This window comes from Argentina silus (assembly GCF_951799395.1).
Source record: "Argentina silus genome assembly, chromosome: 12".
In the NCBI taxonomy this organism is placed as follows: Eukaryota; Metazoa; Chordata; class Actinopteri; order Argentiniformes; family Argentinidae; genus Argentina; species Argentina silus.
Genome location: NC_139666.1, coordinates 1,496,082 through 1,507,190, shown reverse-complemented (window position 1 = coordinate 1,507,190; position 11,109 = coordinate 1,496,082). Strand labels below are relative to the sequence as shown.

Here is an 11,109-nt window from a genome sequence, read left to right as displayed (position 1 = left end):
CGCATTGTCGGGTTTCTTAAACGGATAGATAACCGCATTCCTCCACTTTCTGCGCTCACGTCAGGTGCAAAGATCTCCTTTTTCTCTAGTACAGATTAAAGGACAGGAAACCTTTATATGAGGGGGCGGGGGGTGAAACTCACAGAAATTCGAATGAAACAAGCAAGCTTTAAATCACACTGAAGTCTATTCTCAAATGCTCAGTTTCAAAATCAAACAAATACCAGTTAAACCATAGAACCACGATCACATTGTTAAGGAGCCCTGCGTGGAATGAAAGGCACACTTCTAATGTAACTCTAGGTTGTTAAATTAAAAGTACGAGTGTGTCTGCGGATTCAGGTCTTGAGGCTTTCATTGAAGCACTGAGTTTGGTATGAACGGTGTCAATCAGACCATCGACTATCTCACTGCTCGATGTTGGAGTCTAGATTTGCCCACCAATCGGGAAGCCGGAATTCGAGGCTTCCAGTAAACGGTTTGAAAAAAATGAGAGGGAACATTTTTGGTACCTGATTTAGTAATGCACTCGATGAGGCAACGATCCCAATATCAGTGAAAATAGAACGAATCTGCCCATTGGAATGGGAACCGTAGGCACCTCCTAACCCACTCGTGGTCCTGGTCTGTGTAAATCAAGCATTTGATTCCCAGCGCATTCACTAGAACCCGATGGTATGTCTAGTTGGAGAGATGAGTTAGTTACTAGAACAACGCAACAATCAAACAATATTGATCAATCTTTCCTCTATACATCGCATCCTCTCTCCTCGTCTCCTCAAAATGCATTGGAGAAGAAGGTCCGAGGGCGGGACCTTACCTTCTCCTCCAACAGTTAGGAGGCAAGGACAGAGGAAATAAGATGCAAGGAATCGAGGAAAGAGGAATTGAGATAGAGCTGCATGCTTCATTCTCTCCCTCCTCCTCCTCCCATCTGTGTTCTCTGAGCTTCAATAGTGGAACTCCGCCCACCTACTTCCTGTCAATTTAAATGAGGATTTCTTTATTAGTGGGCAACTATTATTATTGCTCATACTTATTCTTATTATTAGTGGGCTTGCTTCTATGTTAGAAGGTCATAGATAGATAGATAGATAGATAGATAGATAGATAGATAGATAGATAGATAGATAGATAGATAGACAGACAGACAGACAGACAGACAGACAGACAGACAGACAGACAGACAGACAGACAGACAGACAGACAGACAGACAGACAGACAGACAGACAGACAGACAGACAGACAGACAGACAGATAGATAGATAGATAGATAGATAGATATGATGAGCCTGGGGTAGTTCAGCAGAGTGGGTGGAGGGTTGGTTGGTTGAGTGGTTGAGAGTGGTAGAGTTGGTTGGTTGAGTGGTTGAGAGTGGTAGAGTTGGTTGGTTAACCGGATGAGAGTTACAAAAAGCTTAATAGCTTCAGGTAGATATCAGGTATCAGGAATCTTTTGAATATGTATCAGAAAGATTTTCTAGGCAGCTGAAAGAAAGTGGTGTAGGTTGGTTAGGTTGGTTGGTTGATTGGATGGATGGATGAATGAACAAGAACGTTCACTACATTGTTACAAGCACAATATGTCAAACAGAGCAATAGTATTAAAACACACCAGTCAGAAACATTACAGACCCGCTATTATTATATTTTAGGCCTTTATTTACTTTCAGTGGCTGCGGGGATACCAAACTCTTATGTTGACCTATGACCTATTTTTCCCGACCCTTCACTAAAAATCCAGTTAGTCATTCAGCATCTGTGGATACATTCTCAATCACTGATCCAGAAAGGCCAGTGATTGACGTAACACTAATTTCTGGGAAAACAAAACAAAACAAAAGTATTTAAAAGAAATCTTAGCATGGCAAAGAAATGAAACTGTACACTTGAAACCTACAGTATAACACACATTCAGTTTCATAATGCTGTATTGTATGAATGCATTTTGAAGTTGCTATGGTGGTATCTAATGCTTAATAAGACAATATAACCGTTTTAATTATCGTTCAAAGCATCCATTGAGTTTATGACAAGGCACAATGCCAATTCCCACTGATATGTCCAGGTGAGCAACACTGGGCTATGTTAAAGGTATGAACCAGCAAATTGCCATCAATTACATGGACAAACTAGGTATAATTAGCATTCTTGGGATAAGGCATCCCACTGATAAGACAACCACTGATGTTTGCAGATGAACAATTAACAAATGTTCTTCTACATGAGATTTGACGCAGAAAGACCAGTTATTATACATTATTTTTTATCCTAGCTTTGAGTGGGTGGTTGTTCTCATTTCTGGCAAAACGAAAGTATCTATTCAAGCTTTCCAAGGAAATCTTAGCAAAGAAAAGAAAGTGTACACTTAGAATCTATAAGATTACAGTTGATATTGTTTATGCTTCCCTTCGGGTTAGATCAGCACTCCCTCTGAATAAGCAACTTACAATGACAGATAAGGCCGGTTGAGAAATTATTTGACTGACAAATCTCATCCTGGTAACAGGTGACACTGCAGGTTCGACATGTTATAAAGTGCCACTTTATAACATGCCACTTTATAAAATGCCACTTTACACCAGTCGACATCTGGATAAAAACGTCTGTTTACATTTCACTTTTTACATTTACATTTATTTAGTTTTGTATTTAGGTAAATATTGTTATTGTTGTTGTTTCTTTATTTTTATTATTTACACTTCTTATTGCACTGTTGGAGGAGCCCAAGACTTAAGAATTTCATTGCCAGCGATTGCTCTGTAACTGTTGTGCATATGACAATAAAACAATCTTGAATCTTGAATCTTGAATCTTGAATCTTGTTACAGCTGTCCATTCATTCTAGGTGTTAGCCTGCCCCCTGCTGGCCAGCACATAGAGAAACAAATGGGGATCTGTACACAACATCTTGGACCTTAATGTTGAAAATAAGGTCTACTGTCATCCACCTTTAAAAAGCTGAACTTAGATTTGGACTGAACAAACAGAAGTGAGATGTTTACCGTCTGGCAGACGTTACCGGAGTATTCAGACCAGATTTATGTCTTACCTGTCACTGGATTTGGTTGAGGAAGGTCCCTAATGCAGCCACCAGAGGGCAGGGTTGTGCTCAGTGAGTGTGGGGCATGGCCATGTCTCCTGTTGATCAGGGGCCTGGTTAAGGCCTGGTTAACAACGTGCACTGTAGTATTAGCATAACCTTAAGATAAAGACGAAGGTAAAATCAGTTTATTCATGGTCTGTTTACACAGAGTAGGCCTAACGGAAATGTGTCTTCCTGCATACCCCCCTGAGACCCCCATATAGTCTCCCCACACGTTTGTTTGTCATTTGATTATTCTAGAAGCAGCAAATAAACACTTTTCCCGTGGTCACGCACAATGATCTCCTTTGATTCGAGGCAAGTAAAACATGGGCGGATATTCAATATATCGTAAGATCGCAAAATGTTACTTTTTAATGTGTTCAAACATTCACGTATTCAAGCAGTCGAGAGCAGAGACGAGGGGCAGGCGAGGTGATAAAGGCGTCACAAAGGGTAAAACACCCCGTCAGGTGAGTTTATGTATCAACACAGCGCCGACTAAACCTGCATCCACCAGTCGACCAACACCGGCAACACAATACTGGAGGTCTTGTTCCATGTGCGCAGGTACGGTCGGCGCAAAGAGGATAAATAAGTAAACAAGCGCTGTAAGTAAGTGGGCTAACAGGACATGCCAGGATTCCCTTATATTTGGCCGAAAATACCACATTCCAAACTGTTGATTGACGTTTGATTGGGAAATAAAACAACGTTTGTTTGTTGTTTAAACTGACCCAAGATCAGCATGTAGTGGCAACTTCACCCTACCGCAGAGCAAGCAGTTCACTTACAGACATGGTCGCAGCTGGACGGAAATAGGCAGGTGTGAAACCCTGTTTGATAGAGTGATCTCCAACCCCTGATGCATGTGTTCACACCTTCAGCGTCCTCGCTGTAATCAGTCTGACACTAAACACACATATCAAAATGAAGTTGTCTTGGTGTGCCACAGCTCAGCCAATAGGCAACAGGCCAGTCGGAATAACGGCGGGGCATTTATCATATGGAGGACAGGAACCGTGGCAAATGTCCTCCCACACAATTTACACTGGCCATTATCATCTGTCACTTCGTCATGGTCTACTACACAACACAGAGAAAAATACCGAGATACTTCCTCATACCAACTACACCTCTCTCTCTCTCTCTCTTTAGATATCTTTTTAAGGTGCTTTGAGACTTATAGGGCCTTTTTGAACTAACTAACATGATTGGGTTGGTCAAAGCAAGATTTCCACAGCTTGAATCATGTCAGGTCTGATTTCTTCACGAAAGGAGGAAGGAAGATTTGATTTTAATTCTATCAGTGCCATGGATTTATCAGCTGGATCTAGAAATGATCTACCAATCTGACAATGGAAACGTCAACAGAGAGCTGGGTTGGCACTTAGTGACAGTAAAATATTGTGATAACAAGAGTGGGTTTGTATTTTATGAAAGGAAGCCACTGTCACTAGGCAGAGTGCCACAAAACCTATTAAATCTCTTTAGCCCAGAGTCCAGTACCCCTGTTGCCTACCCAATACCCTAGGTCAAACAAATGCCTCTCAGTATATACAGTACATAACAGTATATTCCTACAGTCCTTTTTCTACACAGTATATAGGTTCAGAACAATCTCATCTAGGGCCAACTTTAATACTAGCCTCACCCTCCAGAAAATACTCCTTTGGCTACACAACTCTTCATAGCCACCCAGTATAGCCATGCATTTACTGAACAATATCAGGGCAGCGGTTTGAGAGGGATGAGGTGTTTTAAATACCTTTGATACTACCAATCACAACTATGTTTTGAGCATTACGGCAGATCTCATACAAGGGTAAGTACATTTAGGCCACAACTTTAACAACCGGTACTGTGCACCGTCTGAAAATGTTTACCCAGATCATCTAAAATCTAGATGCAAGAGTTGTGATTAGGCTTATCACTATGTCTATAGCTGTTGTTATGGTAGCTAATCTGTCATAGTCTTGCTTATCATAACAGTTAGGCAAGCTATCACACCTGTGCTTGTCAGTTTTACACATCCCCTCGACCCCCTCCAGCAGCCTCTTGAGGCCATGGCCTGGTAGTAGCTCTTCAGTAGCCTCAGCTCCTAGGGTCAGGGTCGTGTTTGGCCCTAATATGGTTAGCCTGCGGAGCGTCAGGGGCCAGTGATATGTCAAACTGTCACTTAGTTTAGTCTAGATGAAATTAAACTAAACATGAAAATGAGGCTACTTTAAAAACGTTAAGCCTGACACTGAGATGTTTGAAATCGTATCTTCTTGAGATGTGTCGCACTAGGACAGCCTGCCTACAACCGTTAGCTAATTCATTCCTCCAAGAGTTTTCGCGCCAGATATCTCGTTTTGTTTTGTTTTTTGCCGTGAAACATTTAAACATGTAGGTCATGTCAGTTATTTTCACAATGGGTGAACACAATATGGTGTACATCTTCCCTTCTCAAACGTTGGATTTCCAACCGTAGACTTATCATCATTCCCAACAGACAGGAGATATGTCAGAAGAGATAGGTCAATAAGAGGAGGAGCGGTCTACACTGCTGGAGAAAGGCGTCGAGGTCTACACTGCTGGAGAAAGGCGTCGAGGTCTACACTGCTGGAGAAAGGCGTCGAGGTCTACACTGCTGGAGAAAGGCGTCGAGGTCTACACTGCTGGAGAAAGGCGTCGAGGTCTACACTGCTGGAGAAAGGCGTCGAGGTCTACACTGCTGGAGAAAGGCGTCGAGGTCTACACTGCTGGAGAAAGGCGTCGAGGTCTACACTGCTGGAGAAAGGCGTCGAGGTCTACACTGCTGGAGAAAGGCGTCAAGTGGAATCTAGTTGAAGTTGACAGTCTTGTGTAGATCAGGGTTGAAATAATAAGGGCGCGAGAGGTTGCGCAGCTTTTTCTTGGAATTGAGGTCTGGACTGGTGGATGGTGACCTAGTCTAGCTACAGTGAAGTGTGGTTTATTTAATAGTTTGTTATTCGTTTTCATAGTCATCATCACGGATAGGCAACAGTGGTTTAATATTCGTTTTTTTTTAGTTTTTTTTTAACACATTACAAAAATCGTATTTGTCTTGGAAATAAATAGCGCCAATGAGGATTATCGGGGAATTTAAGGAAATAGTGATTATTGTTATACTTCTGGACTTGTATTCTTTCGTGAGTGACCCACTACCATTGTTCCATTAACTTTGAATGTATTATTTTTTATGACGAATGTTTGGCTGTTGGTTTGTGTACACGTCGGACATGTCTAATGATCATGTCTTATGATCATGTCTTATGATGTCTGTAGTCTGTAGTCTGTTTTTCTCTAATAAGGGATAAACAGTAACTTACAATGATTGAAAAGTCTGAACTACTGCATAATTTATCTGATTACATTATACATTCTCCCCTGAGATTATACTACACAACTATGTGAATGATTTCTATATCAACTGAAGAAAGTTGCAGAAAATGGCAAGCAGCTGCACTGAAGTCAATTTTGACAATATTCCAGCCCATGCCTTTTCAATGTAAATAGCGCAGTTCAGGATACAACCTTGTCTAAAATCCTATTTGTAGGTGAAGGCCATTCCTCCTGAATGCGACCCAGACTACATCTTACTCCAAGAGGAGCACAGCTGCTACAGCGACCTGCTCAACACCAACAGTAGCATGACTGGACATCAACACCAAGGCAAGTCAGGGATTACATTTGTTCCCCCCTTGTATATTGGTTGTGTTTTCTCTTGCGGTTTATACAAAATCAATAGAAATATGATCACATTTAAAACTAAGGCTAGTCGGCTATTCTGTGTGAACAAACATTTCGCCATCATTTCACATAAAGCATGAGAAGTTAAAGAGGGGCCAGAGGAACCATTTAGATAACACATTTGATCTGTGCGGTGGGCTTGCGGACAGAGAGCTTTCTGGGCTTCAGATCCTGTCTGGTTTATTCTCAACTCCCAACCAATCGTTTCTCTTCTCTGCGGTTTAAGTGGAATCAGATCTCTGCACAGACGGAAAACTGATTCTGTAGGCCAAGGTTGTTTATTTTCTGCTAATGTAATTTGAGAGGAGAGGCAATGTACGTTCCGCCATTATGTGAGGGTTAATATGATAACACGGAAACTTATTCAATTTATGGCGTTGAAAACTACCCGTTACCATAGTTTCCAGATGGAGACGGAGGAGAGAATGCTGTAAGAATTACATTACATCGTGAGGCAATTGGTTAAGTGATGCAATTAGCTTTATCACATATTTAGTAAGGTTCTGTGTAGCCAGCCATACCTGGTGCCACTGAAACATTTTGGGGTTTTCTGAGCTGATCCACTCATGAACTCTGAAGATCTGGGAAATTGGCTGAATTGGCCTGGCAATGTTCAATAGCATCTGGACACTTGTGGAAACAGTGCAAGATGCTCTCTGAAACCTGTCTAGATGATTGGAGTCCCGGGCTGTCTGGATATAAGTAGTCAGAGCTCTGTCTCCACCCAGGAATTTATGTTGTCTTGTATTATCTGTTAGATCTGAGGAAGAGGAGCCCAGTGACACAATATAACAGTGGACAGACAAAGCCCCTGGCCCAGTTTGAATACTCTTGAAAATTCAAGTTGAAATGCATCCTTCCTTCCTTCCTTCCTTCCTTCCTTCCTTCCTTCCTTCCTTCCTTCCTTCCTTCCTTCCTTCCTCCCTCCCTCAGTCCTTCCCTTCCTTCCTTCCTCCCTCCTTTCCTTCCTTCCTTCCTTCCTTCCTCCCTCCCTCCCTCCCTCCCTCCCTCCCTTCCTTCCTTCCTTCCTTCCTTCCTTCCTCCCTCCCTCCCTCCCCCCCTTCCTTCCTTACTTCCTTCCTTCCTTCCTTGTCATAAGCACTGATCTGACATTATATGTATGTAAGCAATACAGTGGAGCGCTTGTTTTAACCAGTCCAGTCATGTTGAGTTATTGTAATACAGCAGGCCACCATGTCTCCATGCCACCATGCCACCATGCCCATGCCACCATGCCACCATGTCTCCATGTCTCCATGCAGAGTGCAGAGGTTGGTGGGACCATCTGAACTGCTGGCCCCATGCGACGGTGGGGGAGACTGTGTCACAGCCATGTCCCCGCTTCCTCAACACCAAAGGTAACATTAGAATAATATAATAAATATGATGACCCTTACAATACCAAACAGTACCAAACCGTACCAAACAGTACCAAACAGTACCAAGCAGTACCAAACAGTTTACGGTTCCAGTGGCATTCTCACAGAACTACTACGTATATGGGTAATGTAGTTTTTTCTCCTTTCACAGGTAAAGTGTACAGGAACTGCACAGAGCTTGGCTGGACCGAGCCTTTTCCTCCACATGAGATAGCCTGCGAGTATGCCTTCAACGAGACGTTCCCCTTCCTTCTCGAGGTAAAAATATATTTTTATATAAGTAATATATGTAGTATCATTTTCATATTTAATATAAGTTTCTTCTTTTCTCCAGCACTGTGACTGCCAACGGCACTTTACTTACGATGACTGTTGTATAGTTGATTCACAAACTCAGACAAATGTACTTATTGTATGTTGCTTTGGAAGAAAGCGTCTGCTAAAAGAGTGAAGTGTAAATGTCAGATACTAGACTCTAAGCCGCGAGATCTGTGGACTGGATGAGTGAGCAAGATGGAGCTTCCTGCCCTGTTGTTCACACCTACCCAATCCTCTCACATCTGCTCTGCTCCTAAAGAGTAGGAGTTGATTTGGGAGTCCCAGAATCTTATTTCACCTCCATTCTTACAGAGAGGAAAGAGAGAAGCAATCTGGAGATGAACATTGTGTTCGGAGTGAGGATTTATTGGTGAAGAGCCACTGTGTGATAGTGTTTTGTCTCCCAGGCAACAGCCCGTGTGATAGTGGGTACAGAGCAGATAAAGGCAGAGTCATCCCTATGATTTAACGATTCAGTGTTCTCTAGGTGATGTTATCTCCTGTATTGTTGTTATTTAATGTGATCTAGGAACGGTTGATAGAAGTGGAATAAAAGTGTAAATCATGAAGTGGAGTGTTCTGGTTTAACTCAGTTTAACTCAGTGTTCTGGTTTAACTCAGTGTTCTGGTTTAACTCAGTGTTCTGGTTTAACTCAGTTTAACTCAGTGTTCTGGTTTAACTCAGTGTTCTGGTTTAACTCAGTGTTCTGGTTTAACTCAGTTTAACTCAGTGTTCTGGTTTAACTCAGTGTTCTGGTTTAACTCAGTTTAACTCAGTGTTCTGGTTTAACTCAGTTTAACTCAGTGTTCTGGTTTAACTCAGTGTTCTGGTTTAACTCAGTTTAACTCAGTGTTCTGGTTTAACTCAGTGTTCTGGTTTAACTCAGTGCTTCTTTTCTCCCTGCCTGGCCCAAGACTCTTCCTGCTGAGACAACAGCAGTGCTTAACTACTGTCATTAAAGACAGATAGTAACAACATGTTTCTCTATTTCTCTCTCTCTCTCTCTCTCTCTCTCTGTCTCTCTCTCTCTCTCTCTCTGTCTCTCTCTCTCTCTCTCTCTCTCTGTCTCTCTCTCTCTCTCTCTCTCTCTCTATCTCTGTCTCTCTCTGTCTGTCGTTCCAATCTCTGTCTTTAACTCACACACGCGCACACACTCGCATACACACAAAACACACACACACACACACACACACACACACACACACACACACACCCATCCTCTCGACTAAAAAGCGTTGTTTCCTCTTCTCCCAGGTGCCCAGGTCCCACGGGTACTTCCTGTATGTGAGGGTGATGTACTCTGTGGGTTACTCCGTCTCCCTGAGCTCTCTGACCGTCTCCATCGCCATCCTCTGTCTGTTCAGGTCAGTTACCCTCCTCTGTCTGTTCAGGTCAGTTACCCTCCTCTGTCTGTTCAGGTCAGTTACCCTCCTCTGTCTGCTCAGGTCAGTTACCAGGTCAGTTACCATCCTCTGTCTGTTCAGGTCAGTTACCCTCCTCTGTCTGTTCAGGTCAGTTACCATCCTCTGTCTGTTCAGGTCAGTTACCCTCCTCTGTCTGTTCAGGTCAGTTACCATCCTCTGTCTGTTCAGGTCAGTTACCATCCTCTGTCTGTTCAGGTCAGTTACCATGCTCTGTCTGTTCAGGTCAGTTACCATGCTCTGTCTGTTCTGTTCAGGTCAGTTACCATGCTCTGTCTGTTCAGGTCAGTTACTATGCTCTATCTGTTCAGGTCAGTTACCATGCCCCCCCCAGCCCTGCCCTGTAACAGCCCCCCATTCCCGAGACACAGTGTTTAGATCTGAAAGGGTTGGATTGGTATACAGTATAACCAAAATGGAGATAAAACTCATCTGATACCTATCCCAGCGCTTTCAGATCTGCAGACGTGTCTCTGAGGGCGAGGGGCTGTTTCTGGGCAGGGCCAGAGTCTGTCCAACAGTTTATTCACTCTCCAAACCTTCCAATCAGAAATGGTCCAATTCCCAGACCTGGGTCAAGTATACAGGAGTATATGTACTGTATATGTGAAATACTTGTCAAAAACATTCAAATACTTTCAAGCCAAATCAAGCGCAGCTCAAAACTGACATTGTTTTCTCTCTCCCCTCCTCAGGAGACTTCACTGCACACGGAACTACGTCCACATCCAGCTCTTCCTCTCCTTCATCCTCCGGGCGGTCCTCATCTTCATCAGAGACTCTGTGCTCTTCTCCTCCGAGGACCACTTCCACTGTGACAACTACCCGGTACTAACTGCCACATCCCTCACCTCAGCCAATCAGCCTCTACATCCTGTATCTAGGAATAACTACACCAGAAAATCAATCATCAACCATTGTTTTGTATTTTTATCTTTGTGTCAACCTACACCGTAGATACTCTGAAAACCACTCTCTCAATCCATATTTACAATTATACACCAATTACAAATCTAATAGTATTATCTGTTTTGTATTTACTGTGATATCTAATGTGATCGATGTGTTGAGAATAAGTTACAGATTTAATCTTAAATCTTCAAACCCTCCTTCCGATTTGTCTGTTTGTCTGTCCTCTGTCGCCC

General features: G+C 42.8%; 1 protein-coding gene across 1 annotated transcript in view; it reads left to right on the top strand.

The window, feature by feature from the left end:
• Positions 1 to 6,081: 6,081 nt before the first annotated feature.
• Positions 6,082 to 11,109, top strand: part of sctr (secretin receptor) — an 8,119-nt gene continuing 3,091 nt past the window's right edge. Inside the window, exons 1-6 of the mRNA XM_083682032.1 lie at positions 6,082 to 6,244; positions 6,653 to 6,767; positions 8,108 to 8,203; positions 8,376 to 8,482; positions 9,798 to 9,907; positions 10,660 to 10,792. Of these exons, the coding sequence (XP_083538158.1) occupies positions 6,179 to 6,244; positions 6,653 to 6,767; positions 8,108 to 8,203; positions 8,376 to 8,482; positions 9,798 to 9,907; positions 10,660 to 10,792 (627 nt within the window). The 5' untranslated portion in view covers positions 6,082 to 6,178. The remainder of the gene's footprint in view (positions 6,245 to 6,652; positions 6,768 to 8,107; positions 8,204 to 8,375; positions 8,483 to 9,797; positions 9,908 to 10,659; positions 10,793 to 11,109) is intronic.